Raw genomic sequence first — 23,159 nt, 5'->3', positions numbered from 1 at the left:
TGAGTTTAGCAGCCACAGTGGCTGTACTGGCCAAGGGTAAAACTGGTTATTTCATGTCTCCTGAGCTCACCACTTGGCCATTACCCACCTGCCAGGAGCCTTACCTGTTCTCAGAGCCATGGGGGAGGCCCTCTAGTGCTGAGTGTGAAGGAAAGGGGTTTTCTGTCCCTGCTTTGAAGGGAGGCTACCTCCCGAGGTCTCATCTTGGGGGATAGTTATGGCTCCTCCTTTCTTTTAAGTAAGGATGTTTGAAAAGCCAGGAGAGAGAGAGAAAGAGAGAGAGAAGAGAAAGAGAGAGAGAGAGAGAGAGAGAGATTGAGAGTCATCCATCTGCTGGTTCATTCCCCATAGGATTTCAACAGCTGGGGCAGGGCCAGACCAAATTCAGGAGCTGGGAGCTCCATCTGGGTCTCCCACAATGAGTGGCAGACACCCAAAATTTTGAGCTATTTTCTGCTGCTTTCCCCAGGTGCATTAGCAGGAACTGGGTCAGAAGTGTGACAATCACAATTTGAACTGGTGTCCTGGATGTAGCTTTCACAAATAGCAGCTCAGTGCACTCACCGCAGGCATACCCAGTCTTTCCTTTTCCTGGTGGCTGCCGTGTTCTTCCTGACACGGTGGCAAATTTGGAGCCTGACCTTTCAGGGAGCTTATCACGTGGTACAACAGAAAATAATCCCCTAATGTTTCGTCCATGTCTCCACTCCTGCAGAGCAGCCTCCTGGGCCTCTGTCTTTGGATTCTGACAGCCCCACCCAAGGATACAGGCAGAGACCTGGCCTTGCAGTCACTTCGTGTGACCCCTTGTGCCAGCTGGCAGCTGTTCTGTCCATGCTTGACCTGTGTGGGGATGCCCCAAGGGATCCTCACCACTCTGCAGTGAGAATTCCCAGGAAGTGTGATGTGGACACAATTGCAGATGCTTCCCGGAGCTGTGCCCAGCAGAGCGACAAAAGGCAGGTCCCCCGGGCAAGATTTCTTCTCAACAGCCCAAATTGCAGAATAGCACCAAGCACAATCAAACAAGGCATCACAAAAAGGGCAAGTCTAGAAGGATCTGGAAGGAGGGAGCAGCTTGTTTGCTGCTCTCATCTTTTTGACCTCCTCCTTCCCTTGCTTCCTGCCTCTCTACCTTCTTTCCAGCTCCAGCTAGAACACACACTCCTGCCTTCTGCCAGGTCCCTGAGACATCACTCATTCATTTATTCAGCAGTATTTAGCAAGTGTCTGTTTTTCTGTGGCAGGCAAGGCACCAGCTCTTGGGAATGCAATGAGCAGTTCCAGGGATGACTTCTCTGCTCTCAGAAGGTCCCGACGTGCAGCAAGGGAAGAGGTTCCACAGGATGATTCTGCTGCTTATCAACACAAATAACTGAGAGCCAGTTCTGTAAATGAGAAGTCCATGGTTATGGATGTGGACCTCGGAATCTGCATTTTCCTCTTGAGGGGGGAAGAGCAGGGACACACAGAGAGATGAGGCAGGGAGACCCAGTCATCCTCCCAAATGCCCAAAACAGCAAAGCCTGAGACAGGAGACTCAATCAGATCACTCATGTGGGTGAGCAAGAACTCAACTCTCTGAGCCATCACCTGCTGCTTCCCTAACCTCCAGGATCAGGAGCAGAGTTGAGCCCAGAAACTTGATGTGGGATGCGAGTGTCCCAAATGGTGTCTTAATGCTGTATTGCACTCCTGCCCAGGGACCTGCAATACCTGAGCAGTTACTGGGATGACACTGATGCTGATGGATGCTCGATCAGTCTCTGGGAGTCTTTGTTGCTTGATGTCTGCTTCCCTGCTGGCCTTTGAGTGCTTGGAGGGCAGAGTCTTACTTACATGTGTTTGTTGCTGCTCCATGTCTTGGGACTCCAGGCACAGGCTTTGTGGAGGTTGCTCTACCTTACTGGAATCTCTTGTTGTGCTCACAGCCTCTGGAAAGCCGAGGTAACATTCCTGCCGACCCACCTACCCCAGCATCCCCTGAGTGAGCCCTGGAGTGCTCCTCACTACTCCAAGCTAGATATGATTAAGATGTTTCCATCATTTCGGCAGACTTTGACTTCGTTCTCCAGGAACAAATTCCCGGCTGTTGGCCTTTCCTGGCTGTCTAATGCGGCTTTAAGTTTGCTCTTGTGGCTACGTAGGAGAAAATAGCATTTATCATCATCATTAGCATTCGGCTCTAAGGAATACAAACCTAATCCAACTCCATCAAAGACAAGAAAAAGCAATCCACATGATGGAAAAGATTCTTACGAAACTAGAGGCAGACAGCAGAGCCTAATCTCTCAGCAGACTGGAAGCCAAAGTGTCCAGTAGCCACTCCTCAAATGGCTTCATGTCTCCATGGTGTGTCTGCCTCCTCCCTTGGTTCAATGAGCCCTGTGGAAGTTGCCTGCATGGGTGCTCCAGCATGGCACCCTTCACCCAGCCGATGTGCAAGACCAAGCAGTTCTAGCTCACAGATCTGTCTCTATTCTGAATTCCATGGAGAACATGATTTGATGGACTCAGGCACTGAGACGTATTCCATGGTAGGAGAAAACTGGACAAGCTAGGAATCAGAATGAGCAGGTGGTGGGAGACTGGGCAGTCTTTGGCACTGCAGCTTAAGCCTCTTCTATCTGATAAGGTTGTTGGTAGCCCCGGTGGTGTTTCACCAGCTAAGGCAGTATCCTTTCTGCTCTGAGGCAGTGTGAGAGGCATGCCAAGTTCTCCTATGAAGGCTCTTCTGAAAAGGTTCTCAAGCTAAAATCAAGGACTTTCAATTCATACAGGTGTTGAATTCTTTTGGTGACTCTGAGCAGGCCATCTTGGCATACCTCTACTGCTCAGTGGAGTTACCTCAATGGATAATCATAGTATTGCATTCACTCTTCTTTGCTTCAAAAAGGGATGTATGTCTTGCACTACCATACCCTCTCCAACACCAGGAAAATTTCTTAAATGTGGTGGATGCTGAGAAAAATATTGGCTGAATAAAAATTTGTTATGATTCTTCTACCTATAAAATCTAGAAACAGGGGGAAAAGACCCATAAACAGTTTATTGATGCTATACTGTCACATATGATATAATACAACATGTAGCAAGCCACTTGGGTGCCTGTCCTTAGCAGTTCATGAACTTGGTGCATGAATGGCGTATTTTCATCCATCCCTGTACATCTACCCATGTAGGCGTATTTGCTACTGTGCTTTTTGTCTGATTGTCACTGAGTCAAAAAGCCACCAAGTATATGAGTTCACACAAAGATGATAGGCTGACACTGGGGTCCACCTAGAGCTGTCCTCACGCCTCCCACCTGTCTGTGGGTATAGGACATCTCTCTGCCATCTGCTATTGATCCTTCTGCATCCCAGTGGCTTTGTCTCTGAGTTTCCCTTCCAAAGACCAGCACTCCCTTTCTCGTCCGTCATATAAAGATTGAACCGTGGTATCTGGCCTTGTTTTCACTGGCTTCCCTGCATGCTAAGTCTTTGCTCTCTGGGGTAGGGGTCTTGCTCCCACATCTGCACTTCCTTGAGACTGCCTTGGACCCCTCGCCCTGTCCATGACCTGTCACCAGAATACAGGGAGAGTCACTTCCCATATGCACACACCCAGGTGCTGTCCAAGGTAGATCGGTATCAGTCAGTCCACCAGGAGGGTCGTCCCTTGGCACTTCGGCTGCCCTAGTGGATCTTCCTCCCTCCCTCCCTCCCTCCCTCCCTCCCTCTCTCCCTCCCTCCCTTCCTTCCTTCCTCCCTTCCTTCCTTCCTTCCTTCCTTCCTTCCTTCCTTCCTTCCTTCCTTCCTTTTTTTCCTTTCCTTCCTTTCTTGCATTTATTTGTAACTGAAAAGCCTCGTGGAGAGGAGATGTGGGAACCAAGGCGTTCAGTGGAGTGGCTTGATTGACTAAAACAGAACCAAGTGACTGTGAGTGGGGTACCTCCACGAACTCAGCTTCTTCCTCTCTCCCGCAGGACACCTGCCATGATTGGCTGTTCCTTCGTGGTCAACAGGAAGTTCTTCGGTGAAATCGGTCTCCTGGATCCTGGGATGGATGTGTACGGAGGCGAGAACATCGAACTTGGAATCAAGGTTTGTGGCATGGTGGCCCTGCCTCTCCACTTATCCGTGTTAGCGCACAGAGCTGTGTGGTCATCTGTGAGGTGACTCTGGGCGGTCACCTTAAGGCTGCTTCTAGCAGCAGTTCGAGGGCAGATTTATCTATCCTTCCACTGTTCCTGAGTGGGCATCCCAGCAGGATGGCAACTCATCCTAAAGGGGAGGAAGCTGGGCCTTGCTTTCTCTGAAGGTTGACGGTTTGGTTTCTTGCCTTGGTGGCCTACGCTGCACAGGAGCTGGGGAGCTTGATTTCTTACTGATGCCTGGTTTTCCTCTGGTCTTAAACATGTTAAACCAGGCCATGGATTTAGATTTTATCATATATATATATAATAAATATATAAACATTTATATAAATAAATAAATAAAAATAAATATATAAAAATATATTTATATATAATAAACATATAAAATACATAAATATATTTATATAAAATAAATATATATGTTTATATATAAATATATATCATATATGTATATATATGATATAGATATATATGTATATATGTATATAAAGGATTTATTTTTATTGGAACGTCAGATACTGAAACAGAGAGGAAGATCTTCCGTCCGTTGATTCACTCCCCAAGAGGCCGCAGCAGCCAGAGCTGAGCCGATTTGGAGCCAGGAGCCTCTTCTGGGTCTCCCACACAGGTGCAGGGTCCCAACACTTTGGGCTGTGCTCGACTGCTTTCCCAGGCCACAAGCAGGGAGTTAGATGGGAAGCAGAGCTACTGGGACATGAAGCGGCACCCATATGGGATCCCGGTACATGTAAGGCAAGGCCTTGAGCCGCTAGACTACTGTGCAGGGCTCCTGCCTTTAAACTTTTTGGAACATAAATGATCTCCAGAAATGACTATTTCTTTTGTATGTGAATATGTTTTAATTTTTAATTTTTTGAATTTAAATTTAAATTTTTTTAAATTTTGTGATATAATTCCATAGGCTCTGGAAACTCTCCCCCCTCCACACACACACACACATACTAATTTTCCCTATAATATCACAATAATATAGTTCTTCATAAACAGTCATAAGTCTGTCATTCTACTGTTTAAGTGTATCCTGACATTGCAGGTATGGACAATGGCAGGAAGTCCAGCATTCTATTGGGAATTGACAATTTCTAGCCTGCAAGTTTTAATGGTTTGCATACGTTCCCATAGTGCCAGAGGAAGGAAGTACCATGTTCTTCCAGGGGTAGCCACAGTTTTCTCAGAAACGCTTTGAGTAGGTGGCTGATGGCGTAGGGGAACCATGGAGGACAGAGGGACTATAGCTGGGTTTCCTTCCAGGTCTGCTGCACTGGGCTGTGGATGCCAACGGAGATTTTATTCCAAAAAGCTATTTTGCTGTCAACAAACAGGTTTTGGAAACCTTTGCTGCACTCCAATTTCTTCAAATCTGTGACTCAGCAAATAGACAGGGTGGCTGCTTTACCACCTAGTGACAAAGATCCTTAGCTGGACCAGATTGTAGGCAAGCTCCTGTGCCTTCTGCTTGGCTCATCCGTGCGCTTCCTGAAGCAATCAGCAAGAACCCTGCCAGTCGGTTAAGCAAATAACCACATACCATTGATACCTTGTCATATTCCTTATCTTTCATCTAACCCAAGTAGTGCCTGTCCTCCCAGGCCTGTCTTCAGTGAGAACCTCGTAGTGCCAGAATCCTTTTTATCCTTGATGAATCTTTCGTTTCCAGCCACCACCTCACCCTGTTCTGTGCCTGTACGTTCTCTCCTTGCCCACCATGCCTCATTCGGATTGGGACACAGTCTGTTCCTATTACTGTGACGTTCCATTGCTTTGGCCCCTTTATTGATTGCAGTGGTCATGATCTACCCATTGGGATGCTCCTGAATGAAGTCTGCCTGATTGTGCTCAACAAGTCGCAAGGGTTTCCGTCAACACCAGTGACCGCTTCACAACGCACTCGCTTCTCCAGCCTGGTGCATCCGAGATGATGCTGGGGGCAAAGCCAGGCTGGGACTTCTGTGACCGTGGCCTTTATTCTGGTACATTTTACGCTTGGGCCACTGGGAAGCAGGCTTGTTAGAAACAACAGGGGTCAGGTGTAAGGTTTCATGTTCTTTGCATTTCTCCTTCTGCTTTCTCATGTGGGTGCTGCCCAGGCAGTGACCCAGTGTCAAATCCCCGCTTCCTGTTAAAGGCTTCTGATTTCTTCATTTCAGTTTCATCCCTATTTTTTCAGTACCTTGAAACCACCCACTTGGCCTCCCCTCTAATCTCAATGTCTCTGTGGGATGAAATGAGTATCCTGGCAGTAGAAATCTCCCCCTAGATCTTAAAATTGCTTTCTCTTCATTTCTGAAGGCCCCCTGCTCTGCGCTTTCAATTCCAGGCTGGGTTCTTTCTTCACTGGAGTTTGCATGGGATTTTCTCACAAAGCTCAGCAATTCCAAAGCCTGAGAGCTCGGCTAGGGGGCAGTGTCGTGGTGGAGCAGGCTAAGCCTCCGCCTGCAGTGCCAGCAACTCATCTGGGCGCCGGTTCAAGTCTCAGCTGCTCCATTTACAACAAACTCCCTGCTAATGGTCTGTGCTAAGTAGTAAGGGAAGGACCATTACACTCACATGGGAGACGTGGAATACGTTCCTGGCTCCTGGCTTCAGCCTGGCTCAACTCTGGCTGTGGCAGCCATTTGGGCAGTGAACCAAGCAGATAGAAGATTACTTTCTCTCCTTCCCTCTCATAACGCTGTCTTTCAGATAATAAAAAAAATAATTTAAAAAAATGATGTTAGATACTATGTTTGCTATTCATCATTTTTCATTTGACTCGAAGGGCCAGCATGCTGATCCGTGTCTTGCCACTTGAGTTTCAGCCCCAATCCCATCGCCTCATTGTTCTTTTCTGGTTACTTTTTCTGTGAGCACACGCCAGCTTTAGTAGACCTTGAACTGACTTGGGGTTTCTGTATTTGTTTTATTTTTCTCTCCTTTCGCCTCACTAGACCACAAACAGAGTACGGCACGGATCTGTGTTTGGTTCACCTTGGCATGCTAGCCTTGTAGACCCATGTGTGTGGTCTGTGGCTCAATTGGAATTTGTTTGATGGCGGGTGGATGCTGTGCTATAGGAGGTTAAGCCACTACTGGGACCATCAGTTGGAGTCCTGGCTGTTCCACTTCCAATCCAGCTCTCTGCTAATCATTTTCCATCTACCACTCCCTACCCTGATCTATGTAAATTCCACCTGCCCATGCTGTGTTCAGAGTTGAGCCCAATCTCTGGAAACGAGCAGCAGATGGCCCAGGTACTTGGATTCCTGCTACCCATGTGGAAGATGGATGTTGAACTCCAGACTCCTGATTTTGGTGTGTCCCATTCCTGGCTGTTGCAAGCGCAGGGCTGGGGGACAGGGCGGAAGTGAACCAGTGGATGAAATATCTCTGTCTCTTTAAAATACATGAATATGTTTTTAAAAGAGTTTGCTGGACGAATAGCTGTGCCTGGAAAGCTAAAATGAGTAGGTGTAATGAAATATGAGACATAAGTTAGACAGGGATGAGTCAGTAGCTAAATAATAGAGGGATTATACCAGTCCCCTTAATTTGGACCAGCTCCTTTCCTGAGAAAGGCAGGAGCTGAAAAAATCCAGTTTGGGGAAAGTTAATTTTTATTCTTTTTACTATTATTTTTAAAACAAGAGAGATTTTATTATCTCTGTCTAGAGGGTACAACAAGGCAGCCAATGAAGTGACGAAGTGGGTCCTGGCCCTGCAGAGGTAAAAATGCAGTTGGAGAGGGATTGCTGGGAACAGGAAAGACCCTTCCAGGTTTAGTGTTGAGTCCAAACTATGCTCTGGGGATCACAGAGCTTGTGACATCACTCAGAACGCATCATTCAGACTGAAGGGAGAGGATGCTTGTCTCCATACACTCGCAAGAACATTTACTTTCATGCTTTACTCATTGATTTATTTTTACTTGCTCACTTGAAAGGGCAAGAGGAATAGAGAGAACTCTTTCATGCTCCTCCATGCCCACAATAGTAGGAGCTGGACCAAGATGGAAGCAATAGCCAAGATCTCAATCTGGTCTCCCATGTGGATGCCAGAGACTCAAGTAACTGAACCTTCAACTGCTTCGCATGGTGCACAGTTGGCGGAAGCTACAGTCAGGAGAAGAGCCAGGATTCAAACCTAGGCACTTCAGTGGGGAATGCAAGCATCCCAAATGGTCTTCCTGCTGCATCAAATGTCTATCCCATAGGCTTACATTTTCATAACTACTAGCTGTCCAGGACATGTACAAATTGCAATTATTTAAGGGGCACAACAGAAATTTTTTTTAAAAAAAAAGGATTTATTTATTTTTATTGCAAAGGCAGATATACAGAGGAGGAGAGACAGAGAGGAAGATCTTCCATCCGATGGTTCACTCCCAAGCGGCCGCAACGGTTGGAGCTGAGCCAATCCGAAGGCAGGAGCCAGGAGCTCTTCCTGGTCTCCCATGCGGGTAACAGGGTCCCAAAGCCTTTGGGCCATTCTCAACTGCATTCCCAGGGCACAGGCAGGGAGGTGGATGGGTAGCAGGGCCACCTGGATAAGAATCGGCACCCAGATGGGATCCCGGTGCATAGAGGCAAGGACTTTAAACCGCCACACTATCACCCCGGGCCTGACAACAAGATGTTTTGATTGATGTGTACACTGTGAAATGTCACAACACTATCGTAAAGCTAATGAACACATCCATTCCCTTTATATGGTTACTGTAGGGGGGAGATAAGAAGGTTTCATTTAAGATCCATCCTCTTACATTACACATACACAACGCAATACTGTGAATCTCTCTTGTCTCTTAAATACTGGTGTCGCCCTGCTGCACATGGCAGCTCCAGGAATAACTCACTGTGCTTTGCAGAGATCCGGCAGGAAAGCTCTCAGCCAGGGGCAACAGGTCCGTGGTACTGATGAAAACAGCAGGCAGGCAGGACTGTGCAGGTGTCTCCATGCTGCATGAAGGAGGTGTCTTTGGTACCCCCTCTGTAGCCAGCATGCCTGGGTCCCTAGCTGGCAGTAACCAGTCCCACTCCCCATGTGACATCACTCCCACCTGGCAGTAACCAGTCCCACTCCCCATGACTTTGGTTACTGAATACATGAAACAGGGTGGAGTCCACTGCCAGGCCATGGCTTGCTGTCTTCCCTGTGACAACATAGCTCACAGCTGCTCAGCAGGGATCTTTATTAGAATGTCAGATGGGCTTGGGGCATGGATGCCACCTCCTGTATTGTTGCTGCCTCTTGCCGCGCCCTTTGTTGCACCCAGCATCCAGCAGTGGAAATGGTTTAGTTCCTTGCCTTAGAGCACATCATCCTGCAAGCTTCCAGCTACCTCTGGACAGGAGCTTTGGGGTTCTGTGCATTGTGGGTTCCATCAAGCTCCAGGCCCAGGTTCAGGGTCTGCATGGTCATTTGTGCTTCTCAGGTGATCATCCATGACTAACAGACTCAGTGCACCTTGGGAACTTATTAGAAATGCAGATTCTTGGGCCCTGCCCTAACCCTACTGGATCACAAACTGTGGGGCTGGGTTTAGCACCCTGTGTATTTTCTTCCTGAATTTTTGAATATTTGAAAGGAATAACAAAGAAGAGGGAGAGACATAGAGAGAGAGAGACCCATCTACTGGTTCACTTTCCAAATGCCCGCTGCAGCTGGGACAGGGCTGGGTCAAAGCCAGGAACCAAGGACTCCCACATGGTTTCTCGTATGATGTCAGGAACTCCAGGGCTTGGCACATTGTTTGCAGCCTCCCAAGTGCATTCGCAGGAAGCTGGATCAGAGAGGAGTAGCTGGGATTTGAACCAACCTCTGACGTGGGATGTGGACATCTCAAGTGGTGGCTGAAACTCCTGCCCTGTAATTCCCACCCCAGCAGCCTTCCTGTGTTTCAGCGGGCCTGCCAGATGGCATGCACCTGTTAGATTCCAAAGTTGGAAAGTATTAGGTCTGCACCCGAACTCAGCTTCCTGGGAGATGCATGATGCTTCTCAGAAAGAAGCCTGGAGGTGAGAATCCACCTTTTTCTAATTCATCTTCTGGGTACCCCTCTCTATAACCACTGCAGGCCATGGAAAATCCTTCTCCCACCTGTGACCCCTACATAACCACTGCAAGCCATGGAAAGTCCTTCTCCCACCTGTAACCCCTCCATAACCACTGTGGGGTCTGGGGAGTCCTTCTCCCACCTGTGACCCCTGCGTAACCACTACGTGCCGTGGGGAGTCTTTCTCCCATCTGTGATACCTCTGTAACTACTGCGGGCCGTGGGGAGTCCTTCTCCCTTCTGTGATGCCTGCATAACCACTGCAGGCCGTGGGGAGTCCTTCTCCCTTCTGTGACCCCCTCTGTAATCATTGTGGCCCCTGGGGGAATCCTTATCTTACCTGTAGCCTGCATAGCTGGACACCTCAGACACCAGCATCTACTGCTTGTTAACTTTGCGTACATGTGGCTCCACCAGCGGATTGCAAGCTTCCTAATAACAGGATTCCTTTTAAAATGAATAATGCATATGAAGGGCTTTATTTTACAGAATTTATTTCTTTTTTTTTTTTTGATTTTGAGCTATTTTATATTGCTCAGAGCATGAATTGGTTGAATAATCAATATGCTCCAAAGAAGTCTTTTCTTACTATTTAAAAAAGTTCAGAGCTTTTTGTCAATGTGTATACATGCATATACCAGGAGATTTCTAAAAGTGTCTGGAAGATGGGATTAAAATATACGTTTATTTTGGTGCAAGAAAATTGAAATCCACGAATAGTTTTTTTTTTTTTTTAAAGACTTCTTTATTTTTCTTGGAAAGGCACATTTAACAGAGATACGGAGAGGCAGAAAGTTCTTCTATTCACTGGTTCACTCCCGAAATGGCAGCAGTGTACAGAGCTGACCAAACTGAAGCCAGAAGGCAGGAACTAGGAGTGTCTTCCAGGCCTCCCCTGTGGATGCAGGGTCTCAAGGCTTTGGGCCATCCTCCACTGCCTTCCCAGGCCTTAACGGATAGCAAGTGGAGTAGCTGGGACCTGAACCTGTGCCCATATACATGCAGGTGGAAGAATAGCCCCGTAAGCCATTGTGTCAGTCCTGACTGCTTCATAATTCACATCTTCCATGAACTTTTTGAAGATTCCGCATATTTTTTATAATGTGAACACATACAAATTTACTTATAAAGAAGAACACAGATTGCTATGCTCTAGAAGAAAAAAAAATTAGCACATATATATTTTTTTCCATCAAGACATAGGTCCATCTGTGATCCATTTTGTGACTTTTTAATTTTATCCTCAGCCAGTAAAGAAGTGTCATGGGATTAGAGGGGATGGAGAATTTAGGGGGAAGATAGCAAAGTTGGCTCTAGAGCTGTTGCCAGGATGAAAAAGTACTTGCCTGTGATCAAAACGATCGATACCATAAAGGGGAAAAATGCTTTCCCAGGACACGGAAAAGAAGTGAGATTAGAAATGGGAAGCTTCCATTCCTGTACTAAGCAATATTAATCAGAAACTATTAACAAGACAAATGCTAGGGGAATGTCTAAATGTTAACAGGAAAGAAAATCCTCTGAGGAGCAAAAAATACAGATAGCTGTTAAATGATGTAAAATCAGATGGCTTTAGATTTCTCGAATGAATCAGTCGATTGGAGGAAAACAGGCATTATCATCTTCTGAACTGCTGCATGAGAGGGTAAATAGTGCCCAAGCCCGCTAACATCCACCCGGCAGCCATTCTTAAAGCGAGCTGATGGATTCTTCCAGGGGTTGTCAAGGTGGTGTAGCGAGTTAATCCTCCAGTTACAAGCACCAGCATCCCATATGGGCACAGGTTTGTGTCCCGACTGCTCCACTTCTGATCCAGCTATCTGCTTGTGACCCAGGAAAGCAGTCAAGAACGCCTGAGACCTTGGACCCCCTACACCCATGTGGAAGCTGGGAAGAAGCTCCTGGCTCCTGACTTTGATCATTTCAGCTCTGGGAATCACTCCCCATTTGGGGAGTGAACCAATGGATGAAAGACCTCTCTCTCTCTCCTCTCTAAAAAAATCTGCCTTTCACATAAAAATAAATAACTTTTTAAAAAAAAGACTATTTCAGATCCCCAAACTATCAGGAACTGCAAGGACCGAATAAAGGCAAAATTTCTCTTCTGAACAAAATACTTGTAAGACCAGCGACCCATTATGGAGGCACATATATACGAAGGCTGGGAATGCCCTTCTGTGATGATCTTCCTACCTAGTCCAGGCTAGTCCCAGGGCCAGTGCTGGGCTCCCCAAGTCTCCACAAGTCACCAGTAAGGGATTCAAACCAAAGACTGCATGGTTTCGGTCAAGTCGTGTTTCCCAAACCCTTCTGGGTTGTGCTGAGCCATGTGCCCAGGGTCTTGGCTGACGAAAAGAAACTAGGACATGGGACTGGTGCAGTGATGTAGCAGGCTAAGCCCCTGACTGTGATGCTGGCATCCCAAAGGGGCACTGGTTAGAGTTTTGGCTCCTCCACCTTTGATCCAGCTGCCTGCTGATGGTCTAGGGAAACAGCAGAGGATGACCCAAATGCTTGGGCCTCTGCATGCACATGGGAGACTCAGAAGAAACTCCTGGTACCCAGCTTCCGAACAGTCCAGCTCCAGCTGATATGGCCATTTAGGGAGTGAACAAACACAGAGAAGATCTTTATCTCTCGTTCTTTCTAACTTTGAATTTCTACTAGAAATAAATACATATTTTCAAAAGAATCTGAAACACAAGAATCTGGAGATTTTTTTTCCCCTGGGTTGAGCCAGTGGACTACAGTAAGTCATGGAAGAATTGAGGCGTTTAAAAAAAATGACAATTTTTTTTCCTAAGATCTATTCATTCTTTTCCTGAAATACTTTTAGCAAAATAAAAAAAAAATGATTTATTGATTTATTTGAAAAGCAGAGAGAAGGTGAGACAGAGACAGAGAGCTTCAGTCCTTTGCTTCATTGCCCAAATAGCCACAATAGCCAGGTCTGGATGATGCTGATGCCAGGAGCCATGGACTCCATCCACGTCACCCATCAGGATAGCAGAGATCCAAGCACTTGGGCCATGATCTGCTGTTTTCCCAGGAGCATTAGGAGGGAGCCGATCAGAAGAAGAGCATCCAGGTACCAGCATTTTGATATGAAGTGTTCATCGATATCAGTCTGAGAACTTTGTTTTCAAAAATATTTACAACATCCCTGCCACTGCTCCCTATGCCAATTTCAGGCAGGTGCATACAATCCCAAGTTTTTCATCCAGTTCCACCTGCTGGCTTGCTTGGTACCTCCCAGGAGGAGTGTGTGAGTCTCCACCAGCTCCCGCCAGGAGCCACAGCCAATGAGTCAGCTCCCTGGGCAGATGTCTCTGCCGCGACACCTGTTCCTTGCAGCTTTCACTGCTACACAACATTTTGTGGTGCCAAGGAAGTTTAAACGGATTATCTGGCATTAGACAGCAGATTCATTTGCCATTCTTATGCTCTTACTTATTTGATTGTGTGCATTTGAAAGGCAGAGAGTGAGAGAGAGAGACAAAGAGACAGGAGGCTGGCTTTGTGGTGTATTGGGTCAAGCCACCACCTGCAGTGCTGGCGATGCTGACATCCTATGTTAGGGCACTGGTTTGAATCCAGGCCTCTCCACTTCTCAGCATGCTCCCTGCTCATGTGTCTGGGAAGGCAGTAGAGGATAGCCCAAGTGCGTGTGCCCCTGCCACTTGTGCAAGAGGTGCAAATGCAGTTCTGAACTTATTGCAATTGGCATGGCTCAGCCATTTAGGCAGTGAATCGTAAGTAGAAGCTCTCTTTCATTCTGTCTCTTTAGTGCTCCTTCTCCTTCAACCCACCTTTCACAGAAGTAAATATTTTCAAAAATCTATTTATTTTATTATTTTCTGATACAGTTCCATAGACTCTGGGATTCCCCCACCTCACTCTCACTGATTTTCCCTATATTATTACAATAGTATATAGCCCTTCATAAACAGTCCATCATTCAACTGTGTGCATCATGCCATTGTAAGTATGGACAGTGGCAGAGAGTCCTGCATCCTATTATCGAGATATATTTAAGAGTTTCACTGGGAGTCCATCTTTGGTTTGGAAGTAGAGATGCATGCTGCACTGTATCTTCACATTTGGACATGATAGTCTCTGTTACAAAGTTACTATACATCCCTTAAATAAGAAGCCGTAAGACAAAATCAACAACAGAAAGAAAAATAGAAAATTTAGAACATGAAGTTAAATAACATGCTCCTGAATGACCAATGCTGAATGACCAATGTGTCACTGAAGAAATGAAAATGAAAATCAAAAACTTCTTGAAGAAAGCGATGCTACTGTGTGACTATGAATCAGTGAAGAAATTAATAAGAAAACAACACTTTTTGAAGAAATAAAGATAAAAACAAAAAATATCAAAATACATAATATATAGCAAAAACAGTATTGAAAGGGCTGTTGACCTTGTATTTCACATGAAGGCTGCCTTATATCAGAAAGAATATATTTTATTTGTCCTTTGGGGATTGGCCTGTTTCACTGAGAATAATGGTCTCTGAGGGGACCACTTGGTTGCAAATGGTAGACTTTTATTCTTTTTAATGGCTGAATAATATTCTGTGGAATAGATGTACCAGTTTCTTTATCCACTCCTCTTCTGATGGGCATCTGGTTTGTTTCCATGTCTTTGCTATTGTAGATTGTGCTGCTATAAATATAAGATTACAGATCTCTTTCTCAAATGCAGAGTTCATTTCCTTTGGATACATTCCCAGAAATGGGATAGCTGGGTCATATGACAGCTCAATTTTCAGTTGTCTTAGCACTCTTTATACTGACTTCTGTAGAGGTTGTACCAGCCCACACTCCCACCAGCAGTGATCAAAGGTACCTTTCTCCCCACAACCATGCCAGCAGGTGTTGTTAGTAGAGTTCTGAATGTAGGTCAGTCTCACTGGAGTTAGGTGGAACCTCGATGTGGTTTTTCATTTGTATTTCCTTGATAGCTAGGGAACCTGAGCATTTTTTCATATCATGTCTATGAGCCATTCAATTTATTCTTTTGAAAAAAAATGTCTTTTCATTTCCTTTGCCCATTTCTGCATGAGTTTGTTTTGCTGAAAAATCAGAGAGACACAGAGCGGGAGAGCTCTGCCATCCACTGATTCATTCCCTCACATGCCCACCATGGCGGGGCCTGTGCCAGGCTGAAGCCCAGTACTGAGAACACCATGTATGTCTACAGCATAAGTAACGAGAAACCAAGTATTTGAGCCTCACTGTTGCCTCTCACAGTCTGTCTTAGCAGGGAACTGAAGTCAGAAGCTGCAGTGAGGATTCAATCCAGACATTGGCACCCAAACTGCTGCCTTAGTTATCAGGCCAGATACCTGCCCCACTGCCATCTTTGTTAAAATGCCTTTCCATTCTCTTAAAGAAGAACTAGGACAAATAGACTTGGAAAAGTTCATAGGGAAGTGGAATTCAAAGATAAGCTTATTGTAGTGAAAAATGTTTTGGCTACCCAAGCACAGTTTTTCATAATATGCGTGTCCATGAACTCTTTGAACAGCCCTTGGATGCTTGGACTTAAAGATTTTTTGTATGCTAAATAAATGTATCTTTTAATTTCAGTTCCCCATGAATTTTTGAAGTACCTTCATATGTAGGGAGCTTAATCACACATGCCTATATGGGGGACTTCAAAAGGGTTTGCGGAAAATAGGGTTAAGTAAGTTTTTTGTGATTCAAAAAATATTGAAGCCTGTGCATATTTTGCCTAATACACATTTTCCATGAGTTCATCGAAGTCTTCTAGCACACGCATGTACTCGCACACATGCACACACATACACACACCGAGAAACCTTCCAGGGGCCAGAGGTATGATGCAATAGGTTAGCTTCTATTGGTGCTTCTAATGCTGTAGCAGAGTGCCAGTTCAAATCCCAGCTGCTGTACTTTTCATCTACCTGTCTGCTAACACACTTGGGAAAGCAGCCGAAGGGGCCCCAATGTTCCAGATAGAATTACAGGCTCCTTGCCTGTTGCATCTATTGTGGTTATTTCAGGGAGTGAACCAGGGGATGGAAATGCTCACTCGCACACACTCCCTCTCTGCCTTTTAAGGAAGCAAGCAAACAACAAAACTGGAAAAAGAGAGTGGCCTTGAGGGTGCCAAGAATGGGATGCCTATTGCTGTTTTTAATTTATTTCTGACATAGTTGATCAGGGTGGGCAGGGTTTAAGATCAGGGGAAAATGGGTGAGGCCACAGCTTCCACATTCTCTTTTCCTTCTTCCTGTATCTGGGGGAAGGACAGAGACAAGAGGAGAAACCACACCCAGCCTTCAGACTGCTCCAGTACCCAGGGATGGGGAATGGCTACTGGACGTTATCCCAAGGTCTCCATCTTGGAGCATGCTGTAGAGGTTCTGCTTGTTTTGATAGTTTGGGTTGTGATAGTTCTGAAATGCTGTCAGTCCCACAGATGCAAGGACAAGGATGTCCTTCCAAGTTCCATTGACTGACACAGCTGACCTCTGGGTCTCAGTTCACCCAAAATTTGTTGTCATGCTTCACTGGGGTAGTTAACCAATTTGTTCTGCCCTCCTTCCTCTGCTATGGTACCAGACGTCCTCAGCAGGTCACAGTGATCTGACATATTCTCCATGTGCATTTGGATATGCTGTCCACTGCTCTGTCAAAGCCACTGAGGAGGCCCAGCTCTAACACATGCACTCCACTCTCTGACCACAGGTCCTGCCATTCTCCTCATGGTTGGAGTTACGAGTCCAGTGATTTGGTTGGGGTGACCCTCAAAAAAATCTCGTATGAGGTGATCTCAGACCTATCTCTTGGGTGTGCACCTGCCTGGACAGAGTCCAGTTCATTCTGTCACCCACATCACCCTATGTCTGCACTGGTAATTGCAATCGCTAGATTAGATCTATTCCCAGCTCCACTTTTTATACAAACCAGTGGATACTGCGGTCTAGCCCAACCCTCACATACACCATCTGGAGCTGCAGCCCAGTCAGAGTGACCCCCAATAACCTCCACTGGACCAGCCGCCAGCCCTGGTTCTCATGCATCCAAGCATGTGCAGTGGACTTGTCCAGTCTGTCCCACCTCCCATTCAGCTCTCATACACAAAACTGGGCTTTGAATCCTAACTCATCCCAACTAACCCCACCCTTCAGCCCAAACTCATGCAGAGGGTGCCACCACTTGTCTAGCCAGGCCTGCCCTCAGTCCTGCTTCTCATGTTCACCAGTGGGATCACAGCCCATCAGAAGGGTGCCCACAGTTTCCCTACTGGACCCATTCCCAGTCCTGGATCTTGCACTCTCCAAGTGGTTCTCCAGTTCAGCTCAACAGCACTTGCCCCTAGTTCCAGCCCTTGCCAGCTGATGCTGTGGCAAAGCCTAGCCAGCCTGCCCTTGTTCTGGCTCATGCTTGTTTATTTATGAGTGGATACAGTCAGTTAGCCCAGCCTGATTCTCCCCCTAACTTAGTTCACACGCAGGCCAACAGGTGCTGTAGCCTTGCCCAGCCTCAAGTCCCAGCTCTCACACTCCCCAGCAGGAGCAGTGGCCCAGCAGGAGAGTTCCCACAGCTCCCCTACCAGATTTGTAGCCCCTCCCACACACACACACCAGGTCTTACATGTGCTGGGCGGTGCCACAGCCCAGTCTGGCATGGCCCATCTCACCTCAGTATTTGTCAGCAGGTGCTGCAGCCTGGCCTGGCTCAGTCTGCCCTCATTCTAGCTCAAGTTGGTGGGTGCTGCCACCTAATGTGGCACTAACTGATGATGTGGCCTGACCCATCCTGTCCTGCATCCTTTCTGGTTCTTAGTTCTGCCAGGCGGTGTTATGGACTGGCCCAGCCTGGTCCACTCCCAGACCTGATCCACACCTGTGCCAGAGGATACTGTAACCTGGCCTGATTTGAGCTGCTCCTTTCCCTGGTTCTTGTACTTGCCTATAGGCACTGCTCCTGATAGAGTTCCCCAAGCTCCTCCACCAGATCTCCCAGCAGCAGACTTTGTACATACCAGTGAGTCCTTGGCCTAGACTGACTTAGTTAAGCTCCTGTCATGGCAGAAACAGCGACTTTGCCCAATCAGCCCATATCCATTTTGGTTCTTACTGTTGGGTGATACAGCTCAGGCACAGCTCTCACATAGTTCAGCAAAAGCTGAGACCTAGCCCAATCCATCCTACACCCATCCTGGCTCTCATGAGCACTAGTGCATGCTAGAGTCTAGTCCAGTCTAGTGTGCCCCAGATCCAGTTCACACCCAAGCCAAGGGACACTGAGGCTATGACCAGCCCAGAACGCCACCTCATTCCAGGCCTTGCACTCACCAATGGGAACCACCACAGAACGATGTGTAACCTTAGCTTTTCAACTAGGCCTATTCCCAGCCATAGCTCTTACATGTACCAGTGGTTGCTCTGACCCAGCTCGGCATAACCCACCCCTATCTTGGCCTTGGCCTTTGCCATTGGATGCTGCAGCCTGGCCTGACCAGCCTCCAGTCCAAACTCTCCCTGCCTAGTCCTGCTCCCATTCCTGACTCATGCAAACCGGTAGGTGTGATAGCCTAGCTTGGGATAGCCTAGCGCTGCATGATCCAACTTGGCTCCTGCATTTGCCAGTGTACTAAGGTTGGCCTGGCCCTGCCCAGTCCACCCCCCACTCCAGAACCAACCCAAACATTTGTTGATGGGTGGAGCTACCTTTGCCTAGGCTGCCCAACATCCAGGCCTGAATCACATGCTCACCAGGGGGAGCTACATCCCACCAGGGGAGTTTTCCAAATTTCCCCACCAAGCCCACCCCCAGACCCAGATCCCACATGTGTCAGCAGATGCTAGGCCCTTCGCCTGCATAGCCTACGCCCTCTGTCCTGGCCTATGCATGAGGTGGTAGATGTTGCGGCCTGGCCCGCCCAACACCCTATTCTTGGGTGTGCCTGCAGGTGCTGCAGCTTGGTCCAGCCTAGGCTATACCCATTCCCAGTACCCATGGGTGTCAGAGGGTTCCACGGTCATGCCTAGCTCATCCTGCCACAACTCCCAGCTCTGAAGCAAACCAGCAGAAATTTCACTCCCACAGATTCTGCCCCAAGACCTGATTCCCTTGTGTGCTATTGTCATAGGCCAGCCCAACAACTGCCAGTCTTCTGTTCCAACTCTCACAGGCAGGTAATGTGATCTGGCCCTGTCAGGCAGTCCTCTAGTCCCAGCTTTAGTATGTACCAGTGAGTGGTATTCCTAGGTGGTTGATGCTAACTACCCCAGTCCAGGTCCCCCATGTCGGCCAGCATTTCAGTTTGACTCTAAAATGTCCTCCAGCTTTCAACTCCAAACCACTCAGTCTCAGCCCCCTTGCTTACCTGCAAGTACAGTTGCTTTGCCAATGAAAGTGCCTCAGTATTTATTCTTTCCTCACCTGCAACACACTCCCTCACTGGTCCTCCCCCCCACATATCTACCCACCCCTTCCCTGGGCAATCTGCCCCTCTCCCTTGCTATGGTGGTGGATGTTTTCTACAGATCCTGATGGACTTCTTTTTACATCTAGGAATGCCACCCTCTGCTCTGTCTAAGCCTCCAAGGAGGCTCAGAACTGCAGGCACGGCAGCCTTGTCCGTGCGGGTCCCTCGGAGGTCATTCCTCACCCCGAAGTGAGCCTTCAAGTCCCTGCATGTCCCATCTATGCCATCTCCCAGACCACCTGTGAGCCCACACCCTCAGATACTCAAAGGGCACCTCCGGGCAGCCCGTGGACTTTGCCTGGCACCGTTGGAGCCTGGGCCACCTGGGCCTAGATGGGTGACCTCAAGCCCCAGCAGTCCATCCCTCCTCTGGGACTCAGCGGCCCAGACCAGTGGCACAGCACATACTAGCTAAAAAGGTCTATTGCTTTTTAAAACGGCTTACTTACTAGCATTTAGAAATGTTGAGAATTGTAGATGAGTGCATTTAGGGTTTAAATAATTTTGTCTCCTACTGTCTTTTTTTTTTTCCTTGTGAAACAAATTAGAAAATGAAGAATTCAGTCATTCTATTTTATGTTAATTTCTTTTGCTTTAATTTAGCATTTTATTATGGTAAATATGAAACGCACATAAAAATAGAGTAGTATAATTGATCCAAATGCACTAATTCAGCTTTAACAAATATCAACATTTTTGCTATATTTTTTGTTACTGCTTCTTGGCTTTTTTAAAAAGCAGATCCCAAAACATTATATCATTCCACTTATAAATACCTCAGAATGCGTTGCTAGCATAGAAAGACTTGTAAAAACATACTCCCAACACAGCATTTCACATAACAAAATCCAGCATCTAGTTTGTGCTTTCTCAAAATGATTTTTCAAAATTATTTTGGGTGTTCTAAAAAGAAGCCTGAGAGAAAAAGAGGAAGAGAATTTTTTAAAAAGATTTATTTATTTTTTATTGGAAAATCATATTTACAGAGCAAAGGAGAGACCAAAAGCTTTTCCACTGGCTGGTTCACTCCCCAAGTGGCCACAATGGCTGGCCTGAGCTGAGCCGATCTAAGGCCAGGGGCCAGGAGCTTCCTCTGGGTCTCCTGTGTAGATTCAGGGTTCCAAGGCTTTGGGCCATCCTCTGCTGCTTTCCCAGGCGATAAACAGGGAGCTGGAAGGGAAGTGGAGCAGCTAAGAGATGAACTGGTGCCCATATGGGATCCCAGCGCATGCAGGGCGAAGATTTTAGCTGCTAGGCTACCATGTGGGGCCAGGAGAGAGATCTTGTCTGTTGGTTCACTCCCACCCGTGTTCACTACAGTTGGGTTAGAGACCAGGAGACGTGAGTGGCATCGCCAGCTGACACTCAGAGTATAAATTAACAGGAAGCTGGAGCTAGGAGCGAGGTCAGGGTCAGGACTTGACTCGAGGCATTCTGATGTACAGCTTGGGCTTCTGATTCTGATTGTCTTAACTGCAATCTAGCAGCACATTATTTCTGTTTGGTTTTCACAGTTGTTTTGTTCAAATAAGAATTCAAAACCCACACATTGCATTTGGCAGATCCGTCTGTTTTAATCTACAACATTTCCCCTCACCTTCTTTGCTTCCATGTTAATTATTTGTTGAAGAAACCAAGCCACGTGTCCTATATAATTTTGCACAATTTGGATTTGGTAGATTGCTTGCCCTTCGTGTCCTAACTATGTTCCTGTAATTCATTTTCCCTAAGCTGCAATTAGATCTAGAAGTATGAGCCATCCGCCTCTTCCTCCTTGCCTCCTTCTTGTTTGGAAAAATACATTAGATGCTTCCGATTACATACAGGAGCTTGCATTCCAATGAAATACAGGAGCTTCCAATTACATCCCATCAGGATGTAGCAGTGTCTGGATGTCTCCCTTGTAGTGATGTTAAGATTCAGCTCTGGGTCCGGGTGTTGTCAGCCTGATTGATCCATTATAAAGTTCCCCATCAACTTTTCACCTCATGAACAGTTTTAGCAGTCACCGGAAATCGTTACCTAGATCCTTTTATTTCATTAGAGTCTATGTGGCATGAGTTTTAGATGCTGTGTCCATTCTGCTTTTGCAATCCATGACTCTCCCTTTGGAAGCATCGCTTTCCTCTCAATGATTTGGAGGCTGTGCAATACAGGTCAAGTGGCAACAGCAGGATACTTGTCTGAATCATTCTTTCTACTTAAAAAATTTAAAAATAAAAAATAAAAAATTTAAAATAATGTATTGTTGTGCTACCAACCTCTGGAGGAGACTAATGAGGTTCTCTCTCTCCCAGGAGCACTGTGGCCTAGTCATTTTCTTTTTCCATTCTCTTTTCTGTGTGTATGCACGTTACGCCATTATGCTCATTGTTTCTTGTCCATTCTACTTTTTTTTAAAGGTATACATTAAAACAATCATCACAGAAATCAGTCTGATGAGTTTAACATTCTGTATGCTTCCATGGTCAGTTTCCAAAACATGATATTGAAACGTTAGCTCTCAGCGTCCTTTCGTCCTTTTCTGGTTGATTCTTCCCACTCCATGTCCACCCTCTCCCATCCCATGCAGCGATTTCCTGATTTTTATCCCTGGAGATGAGTTTTGTCCTGTTTTAGAACTTCACATCAATGGAATCATCGCATCTTGTGTGCTGAATAGAATCATCCCCTTGTGTGTACTGTATTTCATCTCGCCCTTTTCAACCAAAGTACTATTTTGTCGATTTTTTTTTTTAAAGATTTATTTTTATTATTTTTTCATTGGAAAGGCAGATATACAGAGAGGAGAGACAGAGAGGAAGATCTTCCATCCGATGATTCACTCCCCAAGTGAGCGCAACGGGCCGATACTATGCCGATCCGAAGCCAGGAGCCTCTTCCGGGTCTCCCACGCGGGTGCAGGTTCCCAAAGCTTTGGGCCGTCCTCGACTGCTTTCCCAGGCCACAGGCAGGGAGCTGGAAGGGAAGCGGGGCTGCCGGGATTAGAACCGGTGCCCATATGGGATCCCGGGCGTGCAAGGCGAGGACCTTTAACCACTTGCGCCACCGCGCCGGGCCCTATTTTGTCGATTTTTCTATGCTGCAATTGTCTGGGCCAACAGCTCTTCCTCCTTGTTGAGAAGTAGTCCAATGTGTGCATTTATCAAACTGTCTTATTCATTTCCCAAGGATTGGTTGCGTTCTGCAGCTGTTAGGAACATACCTATATTGGTCTCCTTTTTTTTTCTTTGCAAACATTTTAAAATGATTATTTTCATATTTACTTGAAGACAGACAGACAGTGAAAGAGCTCCCATATGTTGGTTTACTCCTCAGATAGCCACACTGGGCTGGGTTATGCCTATGAGCCAGGAACCCTAATTAGTCTCTTTGGTGGGTGGTAGGGATGCAGTGCTGAGTCATCTTATCAGCTTTTTCCGAGGTTGGACATTCTCAGGAAGTTGGAATCAGAAATGGATTGAGGACTGAACCCAGGTGATCAGTTGTTCAGA

At 46.6% G+C, this 23,159-nt stretch overlaps 1 protein-coding gene across 1 annotated transcript in view; it reads left to right on the top strand.

Annotated features, from left to right (window-relative positions):
• The window catches only part of GALNT17 (polypeptide N-acetylgalactosaminyltransferase 17), a 440,387-nt gene that overhangs the window by 323,218 nt on the left and 94,010 nt on the right, over positions 1-23,159 (top strand). The window contains exon 6 of the mRNA XM_040973781.1: positions 3,968-4,085. Within this exon, the coding sequence (XP_040829715.1) occupies positions 3,968-4,085 (118 nt within the window). The remainder of the gene's footprint in view (positions 1-3,967; positions 4,086-23,159) is intronic.

This window comes from Ochotona curzoniae, unplaced genomic scaffold (assembly GCF_017591425.1).
Source record: "Ochotona curzoniae isolate NIBS_2020 unplaced genomic scaffold, NIBS_Ocur_1.0 contig_2321, whole genome shotgun sequence".
Taxonomy (NCBI): Eukaryota; Metazoa; Chordata; class Mammalia; order Lagomorpha; family Ochotonidae; genus Ochotona; species Ochotona curzoniae.
The sequence above is the reverse complement of the archived record's forward strand: the minus strand, read 5'-3'. Positions and strand labels throughout refer to the sequence as shown.